General features: G+C 39.0%; 2 protein-coding genes across 3 annotated transcripts in view; one reads left to right on the top strand and one right to left on the bottom strand.

Annotated features, from left to right (window-relative positions):
* The first annotated feature begins 338 nt into the window (after positions 1-338).
* On the top strand, positions 339-19093 carry LOC108675486. The gene is made up of 9 exons (XM_018163509.2): positions 339-1817; positions 8426-9704; positions 10233-10347; positions 11775-11925; positions 13005-13097; positions 13783-13941; positions 15988-16072; positions 16365-16510; positions 16982-19093. Exons 1-9 carry the CDS (start codon positions 639-641, stop codon positions 17132-17134), a joined length of 3360 nt encoding a protein of 1119 aa, XP_018018998.1. The 5' UTR covers positions 339-638; the 3' UTR covers positions 17135-19093.
* The window catches only part of LOC108675471 (serine-rich adhesin for platelets), a 53064-nt gene continuing 45201 nt past the window's right edge, over positions 19089-26951 (bottom strand). For both annotated transcript variants that reach the window (XM_018163494.2, XM_047880274.1), the window contains one exon: positions 19089-25422. In XM_018163494.2, the coding sequence (XP_018018983.1) occupies positions 22122-25422 (3301 nt within the window). In that variant the 3' untranslated portion in view covers positions 19089-22121. The remainder of the gene's footprint in view (positions 25423-26951) is intronic.

Below are 26951 nucleotides of genomic sequence, written 5' to 3' on the forward strand. Positions count from 1 at the left end.
TACGGCTATTTAGATCATAACTTTTATTCACAATCGATGATGCAAGTCTCTCCGAAAATTATTGCACGTGCTTTCGCAACTCGCTTTTCACTAGCCTCGTCTTGTTAGCATGTATTATTGACGGGAATAATAAAAACGGTACGATCTGTGAACATAGATAATTGTATATAAACGGTATTAAATCTATTTTAAATGCTGAACAGTCTAGTTCAAAAATTGACAAACGTATGAGTTTCAATATTTTTTATGCTTGCGCTGCAGATCTGGAGATTTAGCCATGTTATTTATGTCTGTTGTTTCTTCTGCATGTATGGTTGATTACTTTTTTTTCAACAGGGTAAAATTTCATAGATTCATCGCCTCCCTAACGAGTTTGACTAACTGTTTTGTTCAGAACATAACAGGACTTTTAATGGCTTTGTTCCCAGATCTTGTGTATGCAGTGACGAAGGCTGATAGACTTAGTGTTCAGTAATCGACTTGAACTAAAACATTTTCCTATGATACCAGCTATTTTTCCAATCTGGGTCATGGCCAAAATTCCTCCTGACCATCCTTACATGCCCATTGTGTATAGATTCTGATCTATAAAAGAAACTCGGAAAATCACATCATTTGTTTGAAAAACCTATTTGAAAATGTCGGTCATTCGTCGTCCTTTTAGGACCGCTTCGACTTCTTGGAACGAGCCCCTGATACTTGACAAGTCAAGGCAATCTTACCAATCGCATATTCATGGAAAAGTGTCCGACTTCTTAGGATCCAGCTGTATCATGAATCGCCAAGTATCCTGCAACATAGGATACGATTCTCCACAAGGTCCTAGGCAGCCTTTCTTCAGAGAATCAAGCCTTGCAAACAGAGAAGGGTTTTGTTTCAATTCAAATTCGCCTTTTCGAATTCAGTCACCCTCCGTTGAAATTAGTTCAAATCCTGATCAAAAGCTACTATGCTCCAGAGTATCTGAACAAGTACCGAGTCGGTATCCATTGTCGTGCGTAGATACTGTGTCTTCGAATTTTCATGAACAATTGCATGGAATTGGCTTCAACTCAACTATCGATCGAAGACTCCAATGCTCTTCGGAACCTAATGCTCCTGCGTGTGTCACTCATCAACCTCCCTTTTCTACCACCCCCAAAAATCCTTCTAAGGTCAGCTGGGCTTGGTGTTTACTCATGTCTTTGTTGCTGCAAATGCACTTGGTGTTTGCTTTGGACCCTTCTTTTGCAAACGCCGATGTCCTGGACAAACAAGATCATGCGTGCAGTCAGCACAGGGATCATGGCCATCCTCTGTATGGTCACGGTCAGGGCCAACTCCAGGATGGTAAGAGCATCCAAGAAAATACCGGCGTTGAGGTGACGGTACTTAGTGACGGGACGAGTGTTTTTGAAATGAATAAGCAGTTAACGCTCCCTAATGGTGATGATATCAGCGAAAACCATAGATTTGCTCCCGGAACTCCAAACTTTGATGATTTGCGGCGAGACTCAGATGCTAAGGTCAGCTTTGAACAAGACCGTGAAGAGGTGAGCAAAAGTCGATACCAAGAAAGTGATTTCAGAAAGAAGGGATACCATACGTTAGAAGAAAAACGTACCGGAGTTGAGCTTGATGAGGAACAAGCCGAGAAAAATCACAAACTAACGAACGAAAGAGTCACAGAGGAAGAAAATGTCCTACAAAAGAAGATATCACGCATTCAGACCACAAACGAGGAGCCAAACATTCAGAAGTCTCGGGAACCTGGGTCAGCGGCGCGTCAGAAACGGGATGCGCGAGGCATGCCTGTTGTTCCTCAATCCATGTCCATGGTGAGTGTACGTTTTCTGATTTTGAGAGGTCATATCTAAATATTGATGTTATTATCTTAACCTTACATCTTTACATCATTTATTTGAACAAATTTATAATCTCAGTAATATTGTCATAATTTTATTCTCATAGTTATTTACTGTTTAATAACTTGACAAAATATCTTTAAGAGGTCATAATTACATTCTTGCACCATCTCCAGCATGTACAAGTAAAATATTTCGACTTATTTACCCTTCAATGACTTTTAATGTGAAATACATGAATTGAATACTCTCCACAACATTTTCAATAGACTAATTATTTTATTCGCAATTAAGAGTGGATTACGAATTCTATAAGGAATTACCTAAAATTGATAGCTTTGGTAAATGAGTGGTTAAAATCACCAAGATTCGAGCAGCGAGTTGGGGGTTCGGAGCATGGTGGATAAGAATAGGCTACAGGCCAAAATGGCGTAATTCTTCAGTTGAGATATATTATTATATTATATTGCATTATAATATTTTATAATACAATATATAATAATTTATTTATTATTATATATTAAAACAAAATTTACTAATTTTTTCCTAGGAACTGTGCTCACAAAGATTCCTAGCTTCTTTTAAGCGACAACTTCTAAAGAGTTGTTAAATTTAAAATAATCTGCCATTACGAATCGCTAAAAGATTGAAGGTTACGAGTTAAACTTTGGGTGAAATGCATTCTGCATAAATTCAGTGTTTGCCTCCGTAAGTTGCAACACGCTAAAGAAAGTCCGAAGTAAATTAATTGTGTTCAGCTACCCATAATAAGTACAAAATTCTTCATTATTCATGCATTCTCTGTGTTCATTGCGCCATGCAGGCCGTGCCGCTACATCCCGTTAATATGCATAACCAGAGAAAGCTCACGCCTGCGCCCGTACGTTGTTTTGAATTTTGCTCACGTACGCCTGGGCTATTTCAAAGAGAAACTTCAAACTTCCTGGCGATGTTAAAGTCCTTTCATGTTGTAGTTGTCCTCATTTATTATGATTAGATACGTCATTTGTTATGCTGATGTCCGTCTATTGTGATGTTAATGTACATCGTTGTGTACCATTTCGCGTTTTGGACAGCACCATGCAATTCTACCGTGACGATGCCGTATCGAATTGAATTGCCTGTCCATCCGTCTTCTACCGTGTGTAATTATCAATATTATTACGTTCATGACATGATTTAAAATTAAGTACGATAAGTTAACATTGACGTTCCGACGATAAATTGACAAAATATTGTCTTGGATTTTATCGATCGATAATTATTTAAACTGCTGTTGAACAATTTTTAAGAATTTTTAATCATCAAATACTTGATATATTTTTTATATATTAAGTATTTGGTTTTATATTCGATCACTCAATTTTCATTTCAATGGAGATATTAGTGACAAAAGCTTCAAGTTTCAAATTTCTAAAATATTTAAAAAAAAAATCGCTGTATGATTAACAAACCGACATGGACTAAAATGACGCTAAGAGACAAAGACAAAATTGACGCTAAAAGCAGAGTGTTTGTGTTTTATTTTGGCGTTCATGTTCACAGTGGATGAAGGTTAGTGGGTGCTATCCTGATTAAAATTGATCGCTGCGTCAGTGTTGACCAATCATCAATAATTCAGGAGTCACCTGTACGTAGCACGCAGTTTAAAATGTCAATAACCTCAACTCGATCTTGAACTTTAACTGTGATTGGCTCAGTCTCATGTGGATAATTCGTTTTTAAAGTTATGTTAATATTCATTAAAATTTTAATTCTATTCAATATTTGTAAAGTCTGTGACTCAACAGCTTCTAAAAAGTATTTCAGTAATTGTATTTATGAGAGGAATTAGGGAACGTGTCATTCCCGGCCGTTTTCGAGGTCTCTCATTGAGAATATTAAAATAAAAAAGTAATGATATATGTATTAAATAAGCGTGTTACTAAAGATGGCTAACACAGTTTTCTAAAGATGGCAAAACGTCAAAGTGTGTTTATTTAGAGGAAATGGTTTTATATTCGATTAAGAAAATAACATTATTTGTATGTTGTTTTGTGATATCTGGCTCCTAACAATCGGTTGTGCTGGAGCAACTAAATCTTCAATAACAATTTTCAAGTGCAAGACCTTGATAGCTCAAATGACCTTGACCTTGAAAGCTCGAATGCTTCACAAATCACATCGAGTTGCCATCGGATATCTCCATCTGTATAACTTCGAATAATGAATGGTTGCTAAAGGCGCGTTTGTTATTGATCATCGCTGCATTGCCTTACAATGACGTAAGAAGCCCATTCATGATTGGTAAGCATGACCGTGAAAACCTCAAGATGACCTTGAATTGCCCTTCCTTAGCTGCACTGAAAAAATCGAATGACATTAAGTACCAGAACTTGCGACTAAACGTGATTAATGCACCGGCATGGCAGTCAAAAGACCAGGCTTGTGTGTAGTCTGAGTAAACAAAATTGTTAACTTTTTTGGGTATGGTCAAGAAACCGACAAACTGTGTCTTGATACGTCGTGAGAAAACGAAGTTTTTTTCTTTAGTTAGAGAAGCGTTTTTTGGATGGGGGAGGGTTTCACGTCCGTCGTAAACACTTTATTTGTCTTTGGTCAGTCTTATTTGTTTTACAGTTATTCGTACGTGTTCTTCGTGCTCGTCATCAATATATAAGATTATCAGAGATAGTCCGAGCTAGTGTATCCATCATGATAATTAATAAGGCGTACTAAGAATGACAAGAGCATCCAACTAAGCAGTAAAACGATGTCGACTCTGACTAGAACAAGCCTGTCATGGGCCACCTTGTGTAATGAAAACATGCAAGATTGATGAGCAGGAGGAGCGAGGACAACAATAGCTGTTGATGTACGACATGCCTTCCAAGTGGCTGCATTTGTAGACTTAAGGTGACATCTAACCTGTCATGACTGCTTGATTTGTTCAACAGGACCTTGATGCATGCGAAGCTATATGCGTTTATCATGCATGATAACATGTTTTTAACTATCTAACCGCGCAAAATCCAAGTCTGTTGTGATCACCTTTAAACGTGTAGAGGACATCATTGTTTGGCTTCGATCTTAATTCATCCACGATTTTATTCATGATCATGACATCAATGCATATTACGCGTCTGTGCGTCGTTCTACGCTTTTATTTTAGCCCATATTAACCAAAGCGCTATTGCATAAAGGGAGTTTATAAAATTCACGCCGAATGTAAAAGAATTCTGCGTCCCGCGAGTGTTTCAGTTTAGTAATTTGCATTTATTTACTGAAAACAGCATTTTTTTGCGTAAAATTATGTTCAACATTATTCAGTATCATTTATTCAGTATCATTTTCAACTCCTAAAATTTTGTAACCATCGTTATCTATTGAACATTTGAATAGAGTTATGAATACTGTTCCAAAATAATACTGCAGGAAGTGCAGAATAATGGACGCAATTCCACCCTATTCCCCTGACTTATTTGACCTTCAATTTAAGCCAGGCTTGTGCAATGTGATAGGCAAAAACTGAAGCCATATTCCCTGCAGCCATTAGGCTCCCTGACGCTCACTAATGCCGGTATCGATTATGTGGTTCTTTTAGGTATTTTGCCGGGAATTAACTTGTTACATCCGTATTATTATTTTTTTTATTGGCCAAGTGGGCATCTTCATTTTGGAGCCTTCACGGAAGTAAAAGGCAAGATTTTTGTGTAATATGAATGTGTTATTTAGATGCAGGTATTGTAGGGCTTGGTGGCAATCGATTTGCCAAGAGCATGAATGCAAAAAAACGATTGCGTATTTAATAGTCAAAAGGTTGCACGTCACCGCTAGCCTCAATCCAGTTATGTGGTGAAAAAAAAGCATTGAGTGAAAAAAACTGTACCTTTTTTACTGCGGCATTTTGAAATATGGGTAGTGTAGTAATTTTGGATCTGTTTTTGCTCCCAAGCTCCTCATGTCCCTGTTACGAATTTTATATCATCGGTATTTTAATCGGAAAACAGACCTTGATATCTGTTACTTTATGAAATCGATTCAATAAAAGAATAGAAATGAACAGAGGCAGTGTAAAATGAAATTCATCAATAAAAACAAAACACTCAAAGAATGACGAGGTTTATACCAGAAATTTGGTTACTTATTGCGGAAAATTAAATTTTATGTCCGTAACTGACTAACTGAATACTTAGAAATATTGTAGGGAAACTTGTGTTTTTTGGTCAATCTAACGATTGTTATTTTTTCAACGTAAACTATTTCATTTATGGTTAATATTGAATTACGCTGAAGTTGCGGTAACCTGACCTGTGTTTGTGTAGTTTCACACGAAATGTAACTTTTACTGTAATTAGTTAAGCTGAAGTAAAATTTAAAGTGTGGAATTAGTTATTAGTTGATGTGTGGTTGCGCTCACAAATATTTACATGGGTCGAAGTGCGTGTGTGGCTGTGAAATTAAGACGATCTCAAAATGAAAAAAAGTTGTTTTTAAGTTGGACTTAACACGTGATCAAGTAATTTTGAAAGTTGTAAGTTCATTGAAATTTTGATTACACTTAGACTGTAGGTCCCCTGTGTATTGATACGCTAACATTGACTGTATCTTATTAAAACAAGGTTGGTCAAATATGTTCCAAAATGGGAAAATGTTTGAGAAGTGGCGGTTAATTGTAAGACAGCGCATAAAGCCAGATTCCTAGATAACTGGGTTCATTTATACAAATGTGAATAAAAAATTTGATAGAGGCCTGGGCCTGCTGATTAACGGGAATAATTGAGCCGCACAAAAAATAAATTCCCCTAATTTTTGGATGGAACAATTCTCACTATGATTATGACCCCGACTTCTATGATCAGTAAAAATCATGATTATGAAATTATGAGAAAAATTAAAATTAAATGATGAATTTAAATTAAATATTACAAATAAATTATTAAATTAATTGAATTATAAATTTAATTTATAATTATAAATTAAAATTAGTGATGACTCGATACGAATTGACTCGATGACTCGAATTAATTATGACTCGATAAATTCAGTGCCCACTCGGAATTTTACAACGAGTTCGACGTACTTACATATATTTTTGAAGACATTACATTTTTGATCCGACTCCATGAAAAAAGTCCTATGATTTTTAAAAATTGTAAATAATAATTACAGGTAGAGAACAATAGAGAGAAAGGTAATATACGAGGTACAAGAAGAGACATGCTGAATATGGCTATTCATTGATATATTAGACTCAGTTCGTCACAACCATGCTTCGTTTAGAGCTCTTAAGCTAAGAAATGTAACCTTGAGGAAACTTGCCTGCATGGGAATTGATTTACTAAATGTTCTCACATCTCAACTTTTTGTTTCTAATTTTTGTTGGCTCCAGGTGGAGACCAGAGTTATTACTTTTTTCTAACAATTCCCTAAACTCTATGCCTCGTTCTCAAGGTTGAAGTTATTTCCCAATAATTATGTGCCCCATAAGCTATGATTCGTGATTTTCTTAAATACTACTTCCGCGGGCTGGTTTTTTGGAGGAGGAGGTTGCGGATTTTTTATACTGACTATTACTATTATTATTATTATTATTCTGCGAAGCAGTTATCGTGGCGTCTGGTTCAAAAGAACTTCGAGGTCACGTACACTCAAGTTTAATTCATTTAATAGCAAGCGAAAAATAAATATACACGAGAACTTTAACTAGACTTAAGGCGTCGACGAAACACCTGCAACAAAGGAGCCGATTTTACGGAAGCCGGCAGACTGTTCCAGGTTCTGGCGGCGGCGACCAGGGCCCATATACTTTCAAAAAAGTTTAGAGATCGTAAGTTCATCAGCCAATCATTGACGACATTTCAAGCAAAATCCACCAATCATAGACAAGAAAATAGAGCGTAAATACTTGCGTTCACTTAGCGAATATTGAAAGTATGGCCCCAGGAACTCTCTAGCTGTCGCCGACGGTAGATAGACGCGTAGATGGTATGACGAGGTCCGCTGTTGATGACGAATGTGGTCGTCTTTTAGAGGGCAGAGCCGACACGCGCTGCAGACATTCCGTGAGATAAGGAGGCAGCAGACTGCGAAGGCATCGGAACGTCAGAATTATTAACATTATTACTATTTTGTAAATCAACCCTTGTATGCATACTGCATTTTTTCAATTGGACTGAATATTAAACGATACAATATTGTTAATTGATATCGAATAAACAGCTTTACACAATTTGACGGCAATTTACTGAAGTACTTCTTCGGATTATTTAAATATTCTAGATTTTAAGAATCCAGGGTAATTTGTGAGGGTGTGAGGGCAATTTTACTTGGTTCCATTTTAATTTCGCACCATCTAAATTAAAATATTTCATTACAACTTTGCACCACGGCCTGCTGTTTCATCAAAATTTGCTCTTTAAGCATTTCAGGCCACTATGAAGGACCCGTTTAATCGCTTTTAATTATCCTTGATAATTCTCGTTACCAAACATTTACACAATTTAAGTAATAGCACTAAAACTCATTAATAAATCCGTAACTATTGGATTAAAGTTGAAGGAATCCAGTGCCAAAAGTTTAAATTTTGTTTGCTCCACCAGCCCGGTTTGATCCTGGCGCACGGGTATCCTGCGGAGGTGCATCACGTAACCACCGACGACGGCTACATCCTGGAGGTACACCGCATCCCAGGTCCCCGCATGCTGGACATGAGTCCTAAGAAGAAGAGGAGGAGGAACCGCCGACAAAGCCAACGCAGCAAGCGAGACGCGTCCCTCACTTACGATCCTCTTGAGGTCCTCAAGATCTTGGAGGAAGAGAGGCTTCTCAATTTCTTGGAACATGGCGACGCTGAGCTTTTCAATATGGTGGAAGATGAGCTACGTGCCCAAAGTCATGATGGTTTGGAAAAACTTCCTCAAAAGGGAGACGAGTTTGGATTTGGCTCGGTGTTTGATTACTACAGTAACAATGAAAGACAAACGACGTTAGATGGAGATACAGATTTGCAAAGCCAGAATGAAGGTCAAATGGAAAATAGAGGTACACATGATGTTTCAGGAGTCAATCGCAGAACTGTGCCCAAAAATATTTCAACCCGAAAACAACGATACAAGAGATCAGAAGATCGACAAAGCATGTTCCAGAGACGACAAATGATTCGAACTCTCGACCCACGCACACTAATGAGTATGGCTCGCAATGGTGGTGGTTTGAACGGTCCCTTGAGACCGAACGTGGGGCAGTCCCCTCCCCTCAGACCGCGGCCCTCCCGCCATACGTACCAGAGACCTCGACGGCGTTCTCACACTCCACTGGATCCTGTCATTACCGACATGCGATCGGGAGGTCAGCGACGGTCGTCCTCTTCCAGAGACCCGGCACCTGAAAATTCGGTTACTCGTGGAAATTCCGCCACTAAAGATCATTCTACAGTGCGTGGGAATCCCGCTAAACGCGAAAACTCCGCCACACGTACAAATCCTTCCATGCTCAGGTTCGGTAGAGTTCAGACACTTTTCCCATTCGATCCGCTATCCAAAAGAATCTGTTACGAGTCCGATAATTGTTGCGAAAATTCAACTAATTGCATTTCCAAAGGAAACTCGTTAGGTATTGACCGACCTGCTCGTCAAACAGCACCTTTTAGAAACGCGAAGCTCAACGAAAACCACGCTGATGCACCCGATGACTTATTCAACGACGGACTCAATGAGATAGAAAACGACCATGTCGTCAAGAATGGCAGTCGCTTCAGCGGCCAGGAAAACAAGCATTTCAAGCCCGGCCGCAATGGCAAGAAGAAAGTCGTCTTCATCCAACACTGTCTGCAGTGCTCCTCTGCTGATTTCGTTCTGAATGACCACAACCAGGCTTTAGGTCACGAACACTTTACAAATTTTTCATTTTTCTAAATTTATGTTCGCAATCTGAGTTTTCTTTGTAGTGCGTCATTTTTTTACGGCTTTAGAGTATCTACTGTTTTTAAACTCGAGTTTCTGAACTCATTAATTTCATTAGTTATAAATTTACAAATTTAAATTTTATGCAGACATTAGTATCGTCAAAGCCAATTGAAATATATATTCATTACTTTACATATGTCGAGTAATGCTTTCGTAAAAATCAAGTCACTGAAATCAGTGTGACTGAATTTTTAAATATCAGAACCACGTGAATGCCAAGAGAAACTGTCACTCTGGTCTGTGGAACAAATTAGCCTCAACAAAATTCATTTCAAATTTCTCAATCATAAAATTTAATTCTATAATTTCAATGGCGATTGTATTTTATTTTTGTCACTATAATGAAGCTGTCAGCCGTTTCCATTCAGTTAGTTCTGTCCATATTCGTATTTTTTGTTCACATTCAAGCCGCTAATATTTCATCTTCATTGTATATGTACAGGCTTTATTCTAGCAGACGCAGGCTACGACGTATGGCTTGGCAACTTCAGGGGTAACCAGTACAGTCGTGGTCACATCTCGCTCTCTCGAAGCAACGTCGATTTCTGGAAATTCACGTGAGAAATCGTATTACGTTTTTTTCGTACACAATACATATAATATTTTATTTGCAGCGAAAAAAGTTGAAATATTTTTATTTGTGTTACTATTTTGTATTTTTAATCTTTTTCGCTCCAGCCGGAAATGTCTCCTTCGCTCAAACCAAGGTATCTAAATATTAGTTTTAAATTCCGTAGACTTTTAGTGAGAAATCGCAAACTTATTTTCAAATGATAATTTATTTTAATCTAAATTCGATAAATATCATCGTTTGTAATAAATTTATCTTGTTAAATACTTTTTTGGAAACTAATTTATAACCATCATTGTAAAAAAAGCATGTGGACGTACCTGTACCAATTATGGTCATAAGTTCGATATTATTTATAAGGTTATTACTGGCATTATATGTCTATTGCAGTGTATGAGCCTTGAATTACGGTGTAAATTAGATGCTACGTGTGACAGTGTAATCTAGCATTATAGGTCTTTATTGCAGTGTATGGGCATTGAATTACGGTGTAAATTAAATGATACGTGTGACAGGGTGATCTAATTGTAAACACGATTGTCTTTTAATTAACTGAGCGTCGTGATATTTCTCAAAATTGTCACGTCCACAACAGTGAAGTAAATATTATTTAAAGAACTTTGGCGATTTCTATAGTTATATAGTGAAGGTAAAGTCGTTTTATGCAAAACAGGGGTGCAACTGTTGATATCTTAACGAAAAGTGTAAGTTGGTGCATGTGTTGCAACGAACTTAGCAGTCAAGCGAAAATTGTTTTCAATGATACGCATGTTAAGTACCGTACTGTCACATCGCTGCCCCAACATCCAAATAAAGCCTCTCTCCGTATTTGCCCTCTACATATCGGTATTAACGTCGTTATCATAACCTCTACATGTCGGTATTAACGTCGTTATCATAACCTCTTCATGTCAGTATTAACGTCGTTATAGCAACCTCTACATCGTAAAATATTGCCTATGTGTCTTATCGGCGAATATTCAGCATGACGGTATTTAATTCGTTATTATGACGCGTGCAGGACAAATTATCGTCAGTAGCTATTCTTAACCTTACGGTGTAAGAATCGTTACAATCTCTAAAGCGTATATTATCCTCTGAATCTAGCATCAACATGACGCTAGTAACATAGTTATCCTGACCTGGAAACCGTTTATTGTACTCTGAATCTAACTACAAAATGACAGTGTTAACATCGTTGTTCCGATCTTTGTACCGAGTATTACCTACTGATTCTACCATCAATCTGACGATAATAACATAGTTATCCTAACCTGGAGACCGTGGATTATCCTCTGAATCTAACTTCAGAATTACGGTGTTAACATCGTCATTCCGATCTTTATACCGTGGATTACCTACTGATTCTACCATCAACCTGACGTTATCAGCATGTTTATTTGACCACTACAGCGTAGACGACCTCGCTCGCTACGATCTACCTGCCATGATCCAGCACGTTCTCACCACCACCGCGTCCGACGACCTCTTCTACATCGGCCACTCTCTGGGCACCATGTCATTCTTCATGGCTTCCTCTACAAACCCGGACTTCCTTAGCAAGGTGATTGTTGCTTAGTAGGCCAAGTGATCGTTGCTTAGTAGGCCAAGTGATTATGTTACTTAGTGGGCTAAGCGATTATGTTACTTATAGAAGGCAGGGTGATTACGTTACTTATAGAAGGCAGGGTGATTACGTTACTTAGTAGGCAAGGCAACTATGTTACTTAGCAGACAAGGCGATTATGTTAATTAGTAGGCAAGGCGATCATGTCTTGTATTTGTAATGAACATTATAATACTCTGATGATCCTCCGTGAGTGCAGCTGTGTAACTCAGTTTATGATTCATCAGATGTATCGGTTTTTGCAGTATTAAATTAGGGAGTATTTACGTGGCAGCATTTTGGTTGCAGTAACCCAGCCTGTACGGTAATTTGGTCCTAATAAAAAGTGCAGGCACAATATAAGCAGCAAAAATTGAGAGGCGTCGAAGAGAACAATGCTACTAAAAAAACACGTTGCCCTGACGCTTATATAGCTTATCATTTCACGCTATCCATATTGCAGCTGTCATAAGCTGGCGACAAATGCCTAATGAGCGAGACAGGCTTTATCTAATACGTTAGGAAAACAAATTTGTGATATGCTATGCATTAGGCAACCAGAAATTTGTTTAGCCACATTGTCAAAAGTTACACTCTTCGTCGTCGTTTATATTAACTTCTAATGACGTGGTAATTAATTAGAGTTACTGTCGTTAGACAAAATTGCGAATTACCCATAACTTTGTGTCACATAAAAATCATGGAATTAAGCTCTCTCAAAACAAAATATATTTAAAAGAGAATCGAATGAAAGTGGAAATGCACGTGGCAGGAAAACAGACCGCAACTAAACTTGTAGGCATTAAATATCGCTGTGAGCTTGGCAAATTTTCGTTGACATGGTGAGCGAGTCTATGATATGCTTTTTCAACTAGATGATTAACTTTGTTATACCACGGAAATAAAATTCCTAATTTCCGGTATAACTGGGTCTTTATTTCTGTATACTCGTAGATTCTATTGAATAAGTTTACTTTTGGTTGAAAGTTGATACCTGTAATAATCTTGTTTACTGGATTGAACATTGCACGTTTCAGATTCGCCTGATGATAGCCTTAGCCCCGTCTGGTTATTTAGATCACATGCAAGGAGGCCTGAAAGTCATGGTCAAGTCTGCACAAACATTTTACGTGAGTATTATTGATGAGTTGAAGAGCGTGGTTTGTAGACAAATCATATATATTGGAGCCATCAACCTTGGAATTGTATCCTGCATGCATATGTCTTCTATTAGGTGTATATTAAGGTGTATTAGAAGGTACAACGGGTCGTTAAATGTTGACTAAAATTACCAATATAATCCACTAATCTATTCACAAGTCTCAAGCTTGAGATCGACTATGTACATACAGGAGCCAAAGTTTTAATGTACATAGCTTTATGGCGGACTGCTTGTGAGCTGTTAGTGGAACAATATTGTTCAAAATATTGCCTCAAATTAGCAAGTCTGATGGAAAATATTTATGTCCAACCATGAAAGGATGAGCATCAGCGGAATTATTTACTTCAATTCAATTGATGGTTCAAAATTTTCAAACCATCATTGTCTGTTGGTTGCACACTGTACAGTAAATTCCATGCCAATAACCAATCGATACCTGAATGTTTCTGTCTCGTGATGGACGTATTTTAACAGGCTATTGCTGAATGATTAATAGTCTCACTTATTATATTCATTCAGCACTTTGATTTACGCTATTAAAGCATTGAATCTTAGCCGAAGCAAGCATCTGGGCAGCTATGGAAAACCGCTCATTTAACCTGGGAAGAAAAATTTTTTAAATGAAATGGGTGAATTATCATTACATGCCACAGAGAATGATGGAAGCCATCGGCTTCGGGGAGATTGGCACGGTGATGCCGTGGCGAGGTGGCTTGATGAGCCGCATCTGTAAGCCCGCGAGTCCCTTCGCTGGGATCTGCTCAGCCTTCTTGCCCGCCATGTCAGGCAGCAATAACGGCCTCCACGACATGGTGGGTGGCGGGTGGTGGGTGGGTGTTGGGTGTTATTGTGTGATGGGTGGTGTGTACTGGATGCATGGTGGGTGTTTTTATGTGGCGGGGTGTTGTTGTGCCCGCCATGTCAGGCAGCAATAACGGCCTGCACGATATGGTGGGTGGCGGGTGACGAGTGGGTGTTGTTGTATGGGGGGCAATGTCTGGTGGGTGGTGAGTAGTGGATGGCGTGTAGTGGGTGCATAGTGGGTGTTTTTTGTGGTGTGTAGTGAGTGGTGGGATTCTTAAGTGGCGGGTGCTGTTGTGTGGTGGGTGTTTTTGTGTAGCGGGTGTTCTTGGGTGAGGGATATGTCGTTGTATCCCGGGTGTTATGTGGTAGAGGTTGCCACGTTGTGGGTGTCCGTGCATGGTTATGTGTGAATTTTGGGTGCTTATTGCGGCTTCGTGGCCGGTGACTGAGCGCTAGAAATGCGCTACTCTATATGTATATATATTAATCGAGTGTACATCACTTATTTCAGTAAAAAAATGCTCCCTGCATTCATCATTCATACCGATGAGCAAAAATTATTCCCTCACAATAGGTTGCTTCACTTCCATGTTGCTTCACTTCACAATAGGTTTCTTCTTCTGTGTGTGCGTGAGCTTAACATTCACCAATAATTTATTGATGCCACTCGGCAATGACTGGATGAAAACTTACGAGAGATCCGATGTTGAGGCGATGAATGCAGCTCGTTGATGGCGAGCTGTAGGAACGAGCGAAAGCTTCGTTTCCTCCATGACGATGGGCTTTTGTTTAAATAATTAATAGCTATAGTGCTGGAACTTGCTGTGCCACTTGTTGAAATTTTAACTTTTTTAATATTTACGGATACATCATGCGTGTGGTGATGTAATGAATTTGATGTAAACGAAGTTTTTGTGTTGAAAGATTTCCGGGTTTGATTCATAGCGCACACGTATATCGGGTGGGATAATAAATTTTCCTGCAATGATGCATGTCAAGGCCCTCGATTGAGTCGGTTTCCGTGACATTATGATCGCGTCCATAGTTTGATGGCGGCCTCAATGGTGAAAGAGAGTATTTAGTCATGATAGTCATTGAAGGGGTATTAAAAAGATATCAATCAATAGGGTCTTTAAAAGGCTAACGTAAGTACCTAATCATGATATTTAAAAGGCAAATATAGATAGTAATTATTGTAATCCTTATCCACACTAATTATTATTTATTATTGTTGTTTTGAGGTTTAATGAGAATATTTATTGATACTCGACAACCTGGAAGAGTCGTGAATTTCGCTTATAGCTCCATTGACATGAAAGCTATCATGAATAAAATACTGTGTTTCATTATTCAAGACGTTTCCCAGTCGCGTTTAGTCTCCATTGGACCGTCGCCAGATTCGTACTATTAGACCATCGCCAGCTTCGTACTATTAGACCATCGCCAGCTTCGTATTATTAGACCCTCGCCAGCATCGTATTATTAGACCGTCGCCAGCTTCGTACTGTTAGACCGTCGCCAGCTTCGTACTGTTAGAGTTAGACCGTCGCTATCTTCTACTTTTAGACGGTCGCCAGCATCATACTACTTCGTACTATTAGACCGTCGCCAGCTTCGTACTATTAGACCGTCGCCAGCTTCGTACTATTAGACCGTCGCCAGCTTCGTCCTATTAGACCGTCGCCAGCTTCGTACTATTAGACCGTCGCCAGCTTCGTCATGACCACGCCCATCATTTGACGATGTTGCGTCGCTCGCTACGTCAAGCTAACATGAAAGTTCGAGTGTTTGTCAGTGCACAACAGTAAATTACATACAATAACTCGCACCCTCATGTGCTTATCTCATTATCTGTTTTTTAACTCTCAATAACTCCAGCAAGGAACTTTTCTCATATAAGATTAACGATTAAAGCTGTAGTATATATTCGAGTAAATAATATTGAACTTTCAGCTCCGGTGAAAGGCTTATTCCTTATCATGAAAATATTAAAATTTAATTATTTGTTAGGAGAGAAAAAATACAAAGCTTACTGCATTATTATTTATCTTCAGGAGTATCTGCCATCGATGCTCTCCAATCTACCAGCGGGCACCTCATTTAGGCTCATGGCTCAGATCGGCCAGATCATCGGAGCTGGTAATTCGGAACACATTAAATTATGTAGATATCATTTAATGTTTGGAATAATTTTAGCTGATCAAAGTCTTTATTTACTATTAGGAATGGATGTAAATAATTCATTTCATAGTTGTAATCATTGACAAAAAGAGCTGCAATTCGAATACATCAAGAGCTGCAAATGGAATTCAAATTCATTGTGGAACTGGTAAACATTAATAACTGTTCATTAATAACATTAATAACACGAGATATAGACTAGCCTTGGAGTTTTGTTGGAATGCAGCTTAATATTTCCTAATGTTCACAGACGGCATCCGCAAGTTCGACTTTGGCAACCCAGAAGAAAATCTCCGGCATTACGGAACACTCATGCCACCCCATTACCCGCTGGAGAAGATCACGTGTCCTGTGGCCATCATGTGGTCACAAAACGACATCATCGTAACGCCTGTCGTGAGTTATTAATTATTATTATAACGTCTAGAGGAAAAACAATACGTCTGTCGTGAGTTATTAATTATTACGGTCACGTCTAGAGGAAAAACGTTACGTCTGTCGTGAGTTATTAATTATTATTGACACGTCTAAGAAAAAACGTTACGCCTGTCTTGGGTTACTTACGCTATCGTAAGTTACGCCATCGTCGTTATTTTGCACTCTCAGTGTCACGTCGAGAGGAAACGCAATATTTTTTCTGGACCTTCTTTTGTTTTATTTCTTCTGCATCCGAAAAAAGTTTTCTGCAAGGAACAAATGTTCCTTGCAGAGGAGCCTCTGTCGAGTCTTCTCTCGTTGCAGAGCAAACCTAGGATAGAATGCAAAAATTTTCAAATCCGCTTTCAATGAGCATTAATGTTAGTCATTACTGTATGAAGAAATTATTATTAGAAATTAGCAATATATCTCTCATTTTTTCACGCACAGGATGTTGCAAGAACGGCACGTCGTCTCCCGAACGTGGTCCTGAACTATAAAGTACCTCACTCCACCTTCAATCACGTAGACTTCCTCTTCGCCGATATCGCGCGACAACTCGTCTATGATCCAATACTGAAGCTCTTGGAGTCGCATAAATGATTTAATAGGATTTCAGCTTTGATTCCTTGAGCTGGTTATTCTGAAAGAGAATGGTTTTTAGTCTAGAACGACTTAAAGTCAACTTGGCCGCCTATTACTGATAAGGCTATTTTAAGGATGTGCTTTTATAATATTTACGAATAGTTTTCGCTTCTGGGCAATTATGATTATAACCTGCATTTAATGTTGATTATTAGATGGGTTGTAAGTCCCATGCCAGTGAGACTAGCTTTTAAGGAGGCATGTATACTGCAGTGCTTATTTCTCTCGTTTCATGTTCAGTTAGACCGCCATGAAGCAAATTGCAGTTCCGATTTAAGTCGCGTTTTCGTATCATGAGATCAGCGTTCAATTTTATGCGCTTTACATAAGAGCCGAGTGCACCAATTTTGACAAAAAAAAATTAAACTTCAAGTCTACTTTGTGTAAATTTTGGAAACAAAGAGAGTAGCGTTTGAGAATTTTTTGATCACCTGATCAGCGTGACGTAATTGAAATTCCATGCGCAACTTCCCGCGTCGAATTGATATGTGCGTCAATTATGCGAGGAATTGAATTTTTATTTATTTTCAAACTTATCGATTCTTAATATTTGAAAAACCTGCGTACAAAATTGTTTGTTTGCGGAATTTTTCTGTAGGATCGACTTACTCACATTGACTCAACTATAATGAAGAAAACCGCAAACGAGGTGAACCGCATCAACAAATTAATTTATTCGACTATCTTTGCCGATGTGTCAATTAAATTAATTAATTCGTCGATCACTTTAATTAAAATTGAAGCGCTTCATTGTGGCTGATTCGCATTGGAATTGTGAATCAGCAACTGAATTGCTGTAGTTGACTTTAGATGCTAGTGCTTGTCATGATTTTAGCCAGTGTTGAGCTCCACTATTAGAATCACGAACTCGTCGTAATGAATAGCTGTAACTACTACATGATATTAGTGACGCTTGATCAAACTATTGGAAGCGTTGACTTCGTGCTCTGATGAAATTGCAGGTTTAAAATTATTAAAATATAAAATTGCCTAAGGTTATTTTGCAGCAAATCAAATCGTATTTTATGTGTCAAGAAGTTCTCACGTTACTTTTACGCCAAGAGAATTGGAAAAAGTCTGAAATTTTTCTTAGCATTGATGCCGAATTAATTCAAAGTAAATTTAAATACTTACCTCTAGATTTCTGTCTTCATTTAACGTCAGAATTGGATTTTTTATCGTCAAGCATGTGATATAAATGTATGTAAAAAATGCTGAGCTGGCATTGGTAGTAAGATTTCTACTGTAGTTGATTGTTACTATTGGTAAATTCGTGGTAGGCGAATATGAATTTGTACATATAAATTTTTGTTGGTCTTTAATATGATTAAAATAAGCTAAATGTTAGTAGTCGGTGTTGTAAGGTTAAAAGCAAGAGACGGATTGTGAGTGCTAAACTAAATAATTGGCTTAATTTTAATTTTTTAGACTTCATTTCTATCTGCGAATGATCCAAAAGACAGTTATTTACGATACAATTCATATTCTAAGATTGGATCAGAGAGACATTATGGAGGTAAATTATCAGCCTATTTTTTTTTTTTGCTTGAAAACTTGTTTACTTCAGATCTATTAAAGTGATCATCCATCTTCTCGACTTGACTATCTTCATTAGGAACAAACATGATTAAAAATTGTTCTTACGTTCGCGCAGAAAACATTTTCATGAAGCTAGAATGGTTAATGTTACTCCAGTACTTTCATCAGAAATCAAGTGTATACCAGCTAAAATTCCGGTAATAAATGAGTAATGTTCGTGCTCATTAAATACAAAACATCAGCTAGATAACTCTATTAAATTTAGAGACAGTCTGCTATTCAGAATTTTACCTATCACATTGTAAGAAGCCAGTCAATGTTATCGTTTTCGTACTGGATACGCTAATTGTGAGTGGATAAGGAAACGACGAAATATTAGCGATATTCTTACCCAAAAATAGAATCATGAATAACATCACGGAAAAAGCCAAAATACTTGAATCGAGTGAACATAACGGTTACCAGCGCCTGTTAAAAGTAATTTGTTCAGCCAAACATACACACCATTTCTTCGCACAAGCAAACTCGCGCGCCTCGTGGCAACAGTAGCTCGCCGACACAACTTATGGCCAAGGTTCATTACTGAATCTGTAACAGTCATTATCAAGGAAGCTTCATGGCGATTGCTAAAAGTTTCTTTCAGAAAAATGTTTTTTCTTCGTATATTTTTTTTTTCTTTCAGAAAGAAACAGCCTCTCCGTAGTAAATGACTGCTACCGTGTCAGTAATACAATTTAGAGTGCCATGCATGGTTAGCAGTAACAATAAATTAAATCGTTTGAAAAGATTAAAACAAAAGATAATCCAACAAAATAAACCTACATTTAGAGCACAAGCTCCACCACTCGAACGCACATATAAAGCTATTGGCATATTAAACAATACGAGGCCGCTGGTGACGGCCTGACATAACCTAAGGAGTTATTAATAGGACCAGAGATGACATATGGAACATAGGAGCCATTGAGCAGATACAGTTTGCCTCAGTCGTAAGCAGAAGCAAAGTAAAGCTATACTTCGGTGCCTCCTTTCCAGCCAACAACTTAGGCAAGAACCTACAGACGAGAAATTCGTCTGCTCTTCGAAGCCGACGCAAGAGCCTTCAGGCGAGAAATTCGTCTGCTCTTTAAAGTCAACGCAAGAGCCTTCAGGCCCGAAATTCGTCTGCTCTATAAAGCCGACGCAAGAGCCTCCAGGCGAGAAATTCGTCTGCTCTTTAAAGCAGACGCAAGAGCTTCAGGGCGAGTAATAACGGTCTGTATTCGTCTGATGTTTGGAGGCACATGCACGATGTGCAGCGACCGCCTGTCCTTCGTCTGGGAAGAGGAAGAAGCGGAAGCTGCCGTGGCCGGGACAGGGGCACATCAATATAGGAGGGACATGTTGAAACATTCACAATATTCAGTTATTCGTAAGTAGAGTAGATAAATCCACCGATCATCAGTAGGCGGAGATTTAAAAATGCTAGTGAAACCATAAAGTTGTTCAAAATCGTTTTCGTCATTTGATAATTTTTTTTCGTCAATGTTTCCTGAAAAAATCAATGGGCGATACGACACCGAACCTAAGATAATTAGGGAATACCACGCAATGAACAATTATTAATTGGAAACTGAAATTAACGTCAGGTAATTTACCAGAATCCTGCCACTCTGCCTAGTGTGATCATGAATTAGCAGATACTTCCACGTTTTCAATCTTTCCTTGAGAATTCAAGACAATCGGATGTTAATATGTCAGACTAATTAGATAGATAATAAGCAGCAGTGTTTACAACGTTCACATTACTTTAAATAACCATCAGCTGGTCAATGAAGATGTTGAATCTCAAGTCGCCAATTAGAAAAATATTCAGAAATTAAGTGGAATAAAGACATGTGTCAGGTGAATGTGTTCCCAAAGTTCTGAATAATGGCTACTCAGTGGATTTCATGGTTTAGAATTTTATAATACGATATTTCACAATACAATAACCGTTATTGAGGGTCAAAATGCGAACAATTATGACGAGATGCAAGAATTATGTATAAATTTGTGAGGTCTTAACGTAGTCAAATAAGATGGTATTGTTTTGCTATCAGGTCAGAAATCGCTATCTATACGGATGCTGTCTATAAGAATAAAATTCATACTTGATATTCTGATAAATACATAAGAATTGCAGTCAGATGATTACAAATCAGGTCTTAATGTTTCAACATATTTCTTAATAAATTCAATTCAAATTCCCAATCATATGTGTTATCCCGTAGAATTCAGCCGTTCTCATAAAATGACTTTCAGAATTACACACTTCCGCCGAATTAATAATCTTTCTATAAAAATTCTGAATGGTACGTAAAATCGTACATCGTAATAACGCTAAAAAATACACAATGACTTATTCGACAATTTATGCCATTAATTAATTTAAATGAATAGCGCATCCAATGCCTACGGACAGACACTCAATGACATGCATACGAATTTCAAAAATAGCTGCAACAATAACCCTAAATTTTAATAAAATCTCGAAGAATAAATCTCGTTCAATAGAACTATCAATACAGTTATCAAATGCAATTGTAAACAAAAGTTTTTCTACAATAAAAACTTAGATTCCGGGATGCAGACTCAAACTTCCGTAAGAATACCTTTATAAAAAAAATTATTGTTATGCCAAAGAAACCTTTTCTTAACCTGTCTCTCGATCGGGCACCATAAAAAAATTAATTTTAATGTACCAATAAAAATTTATAAATGACTTTGCCTAGTGCGTTCCAGCTATACTCCATGTAGGTGCTCAAAGCGCAAGCGGTTCTCTTCAATGAAACTGAAAAATTCTTGTTCTTTATAACACAAATAAAGGAGCTGTTGTAGCATTAGACGAGCTATTGTAGTATCAAGTAACCTGATCATGCAGACCTCGTAGGAGTAATTTATCTTTACGTAGACATTTATCAATATCACAACAACATCTCATCCTGGTAATAGTTAAGGTTATTTTGAATTTATAGCTACCATAACTAATTATTCGCGAAGGGATAAACGATTTCACATAAATACTTTTCACATACAAATGAAAGAAAAACTATAACAAATATATAATTTGGAAATATGGAACGAAGGCTTAAACGACTTTGGCAATATTCACTCCTATTTATTTATAGAAGGTAATTTTAATCCAGAGCGCCGCAGGGTGACAAGAGCCCTTAAAAAGGAATCTTAAGCGCAAGGTTCCTTAGTTCTGTTGATGGCCGAGGCTTTAAACAATTTGTTCAACATTTTCTTATGAAAATACAGAAATTCTACAATGTCGTAAACCTTCGTGCGCTACCACGGTCATGCGATAAGCGCCTGGAACCTACATAACAACTCTTATAAATAATCTTAAATTAGCATACTAAATCCTGAGCTATAATTAACGTCAATGTCTGAGAGCATCGCGTGCAGCCAAGCAAGCAGTTCGCAGGCTTTCGCTTTTCTTGAAGTCAATTTCCGAGTAGTTCGCCGCAGTTGCTTCCGAAGCTGCATTCGCTATTTTGCTCGAAGTAGCAACGAGTTTGGTAGCAGCGGCCGACACTTTGGTTGGATCTGATGATAGACTCGTGCTCGATTCGTTCAGACTAGAAGACGATGTTGACATATCAGAATTCGGCATCGCAGGAGAGCTGCATGTCTGGCCGGAACTATGACGTTGTTTTTTATTGCCCTCAGCTCCGTGAACGGCTTGTCTAGGAGGCGTTAAGTCAAGGGAAGCATACACTATATTTTCTTTTGGACGCTGTACAGCAGTCGTCTCCGGATGTGTACTGCCATATTGTGGGCGAGCTGTGCTGCATACAGATGGCTCAGAAGGAGAGGTGGACTTGGGTTTGGTAATTTTTTGAATGACTGAAGGTACATTAATTATACTAGAGCTCAATGAACTAGGAACTGTCCCCGAACACGAGTCGGTATTGGTTGATGTGCTTGAGCCTGAACCGTGAGACTTTCGATTTGCGTGTTGCTGTTGCTGCTGCAGTCGAAGGCCTACATTGACTACGGTACACGTGGAGGAAGCCGAAGACATTCCACCTTCGCTTAATGATGACTTAGAAGAAGATGCGAGGTTTGGTGAAGTTGGGGGAGAATACGACATGGGGGACGAGCAGGCAGAGAGCGCCCTAGTCTCCCCATCAGATCCCCTGCGTGGGACGTCTTCACAAGAATCTAGCCTTGCAGAATCTTTGCCATTGTGACTCTCAGGCGCTCCTGGCCCGCTATGGCTACGGAAACGTTCTCCATAACTACCACAGCAACTATTACCTACTTCGTTAGCTACGGCGGACGGGATGTTAATAGCCCCAGGCTTCGAGGCAGAGACGAGGTTACTCGCACATTTTTCGCTAACCATCTGTAACGCGGGAAATTCATTGCGATCGCGAGGTTCAGCGGCCGCGTCATTAAGAGTAAGCTGCTCCAAAGGCACCGAAGGTTCCATACGCATTCCAACTAAAGCCTGAGGGAGAGCAGGCCTCTTCACTACATTCGAGGTACTCGTAGAAGAGCTGCGTTCACGTGACTCAGGCGATGAGTCAACACAAGTCGAAGAACCGCACGAACAACTGCTGCTTGAAGACGCCGAGAATCGATTGTTTTTCCTGATGTCCATATCAAGATACTCAGACGGAGAAGTGATGGGTGACCCAGAACTTACAGGGTCAGTGTTAAGAATTTTTCGCTCCTCTACAGGTGCAAGTGCTGCCGGTTTATCGCTCGCACTTTTAGAGCTAAAGTTAAGCAATACTAAATTCTTGCGCTCCATGACCGGCGGACACATGTTAACGTAGTTAGCGGTGTCCGGAGCATCTTTCCGTTCTGAGGAACCAGGTTTGGCTTCTTCTAGGGACGATTCTGTAAGTCTTCCCATCTCGGACTGTGACTGGTTATTCTTTAAGAAAGAAAGAATACTATTGTCGACTTGCGGCAATTTTCCATTCGGCAGTAACCTAGAGCACGGATGTCTATTGCAAAAACAATTACAACTACTATTCCTTAGACTAATACCGGTAAAGAGAGGGTTAGATGACAACGACGTAGTAGAACGGTCGACGTCTCCCCGAGAATAATTGACGTTCATTTTGAGAGGGTCTGACGATTTATTCTTAAATTGAGACGAGTCGCCAGCTGGCCTCAGCTGCTGATGCGTGGACCCAGCGCAGGATGAGCCCATGAACAAGTAGCGGGAATCGGCACAATAACAGCTGCACGGTGGAGGAAGATCATAACATCGGCATCCAAATTTGCCATCACCGAAACATGGACTATGTAGATCCTGGTTCAAGAGATTCCGTGGCGCGCCTCCGCTGCCGGAATTCATCAAAGGATCCAGCGTCGAGTAATTTTCATTTTCTAAAGGGTCGTCATCCCGGAAACTTGGGTTGTCCATGCTCTGCATGAAGCTGAAGTAGTTGATCGGTGACAACAGTTGAGAATTGCTCGACGACATGCTAGTTAGGAGGCCCAGGGAACCCGGGGTTGTCGTGAGACCCGACGACGGAGACTGCGAAGCAGCTTGAATGGCCGAGTCTCGCGCCTCTTTACTTTTGCTCCGACCGAGACTTGGAAAAGGACTGCTCGAATTACGGCTGACTTTCGGCAGCGGACTTCCGGTTGGTGAAAGAGATTTCATTGAGGAACTTTGCGAATTTTTTCGAGTGAGGAAAGAAGAAATGGAAGCTAAGTGACTAGAACCGCGGTTTCTCAAAGACTCTGCTATGCTCTCACCACCGCTAGGATCAGATTTCTTCCTCTTACTGTTTTCTTTAATGGATTTATTCCGATTTTTCTTATTTTGTTTCGAAGCGTTTTTGCTATCCAACTCATGAAGATAGCCAATATCTGATGGTTCTTCTTGCGGCGATGGCAATTCAATTGACGATTTAAGGGACAAGGAAGCTGAAATTTTTCTAGGCCTCACAACATATGACCCCGAAGAAGATGAGTCAGCACTAACACTCAGACCCGTACTACCTTGCGTCATGTCTACGTAACCATCGCCGCCAGACCCTAAGATGGACGAAACCTGTTCTGAAGGTTTCCATCCTGCTGTCATCTCTAAGTAACCGCCGTCAGGTGGAGCAGTGGATCCAGCGTAACTTGGGTTTACTCCATGGGATGATTTTGTAGACATATCAACATAATCAACACTAGAAGTTGAAGACTGAGACAAACTAGCACCTGGTCGCATGATTAGATACCCAGCGGGAGGTACATCGTTATTGATGCTCGTGTTGCTGCGTGGACTTTGATTAGAATCCAGGTAGCCAGCGAGCGGAACATCGCTATTAGTGCTCGTGTTGCTATTATTGCTGTTATTGCTGCGTGGACTTGGGTTAAAGTCCATCGGGTAATAGTCCGAATGTCCACCAGGAATTTCAATACCACCACCGCGATTAGCTGACATGGATTGCGCGTCGCCTTCAGAGACCCGCTTCTTGCCTTTAGTGCTCGATCGATGTTTGACGAACGTTTGTTTGAAACGTTCGATGCTGCGACTCTTCTTATCTTTTGAGTCGTCGGAGTTCGAGATGTGGTCGTAACTTTTGTGGTTCTTAGAGAAGTCTACGAGCATGAGGCTATCTTTCTGCTTGTCGTGACTCCGAGACGAGAAGAGGTTACGAAAATACGAGCCTGACGTGTCAGACCACGAACGGCTCGCACACGAAACGCCCAGCATGGGCGTGCTGTAAAATGAAAAATAAATTAGTCACAGAGAAATGGTAGGAAAATATTCAAGGAATCTAAGTATAAAAACGATATTAAGCGCGCTATCAAGGCGCCTCGTAACAAGAAGAGTTCAATAGGCAATCAAAGATAAAACATTTAATATTAATAGCGATAAAACCAATATTGAAGTACTATACTGCAATTGAAGTGCTACTACGGACTGGAATGGTATTCGTAATTTGCGATGTTTTTAATGATAAGTTCACAAAAAAGTGACCAAAGCGTGCTTCCTAAGTCATAACATTAAAGAAATTAAATATTCAAAACATGACATTAAAGGAACATGTCGACATTTGTAATCATGCACGCAAGTTTTTTTCAGAACTCAGCCCAGACACCAGCATTCTTAAACTTAAAAAAATAAACGAGGTGATCGAAGCATAGTGTGAAAAACATGAATGATATGAGCACCGATGGTAAGAATGGAGGGATGGAAATATGTTTTTGGTCAGCTGGCGTAAGTAAAACACACGAAAAAAAAACAGAGAGGACTTGCTGTATTAATTCAGTTAATTTTTTAGGTCCAATTAGTCTCTGGCGTAGTAAAGAAAGAAGCAACACATTTCATGCATCTTCGTAGACGTTGTTAGTAATGAATTGAAGCTCGCATGATGGAAGCTAACTTAGAACTGAACTTAAAGTTAATCATAGAGAAATACAAATAAAAGAGACATTTTGACAGAGCACCTTTTAGTTAAAACAAATATACGAAGCACAAAGAAAAATGAAATACACATGAAATATTACATACTGTGACGGTAAACAAAACAAACATGAAATATCGCAAACCAAATAAACGTCCAAAATTGGATCGCGAACCAAACAAACATCAAATTAAATTTTGTTTAAATAAACAAATGAACACGCAGGAAACGAGCTGCAGTGCCTACAGATATCAGTAGCTTCACTGCGCCAGTATACAATTGAGAGCAGACTGGACAATAAGATGCTATCGCGAAGTCTAAAGAGCTGAACTAAATCAACATCATTATTGATTGCAAAAATGACTCGTGTAGTAGTTTGGCTGCTCTGACATGCATGACGGCTTGAAGAATGGGTCAAGTTTGAATAAAAACATGGAAGAAATCATCCGATCGGAAATGAAACCTTCAAGAAGCGATTCAGTGGTTTATGAGGAAATTAAGACACTATGAGTCTTTAGAAACACGGCGCTTCTCAATGAAAATGATAGGAAGTGAATTTAAGTTGCACGCGATAGTTTAAACCCTATGTAAGCAGTCGAAACTTGAGCGATGAAATGGTAAAATTTCACACACGGCTACGAATTCATACTATTTACGAGGACTGAACAATAGATGAAGAAAAACAATAAAATAAAGCAGAACGCGTTCACTCAAAGTACCATCAACCTGACCCAACCAAGAAAAACTACACCAGTGATATTTACAGAGAACCATTTATTTTTCCATATGTGAGCATAGCGCAATTTAATTACTGGGTGCAAAATGAACGAGTATGTCATTGA

The sequence above is a fragment of the Hyalella azteca genome, unplaced genomic scaffold (assembly GCF_000764305.2).
Source record: "Hyalella azteca isolate HAZT.00-mixed unplaced genomic scaffold, Hazt_2.0.2 contig5114, whole genome shotgun sequence".
NCBI lineage: Eukaryota > Metazoa > Arthropoda > Malacostraca > Amphipoda > Hyalellidae > Hyalella > Hyalella azteca.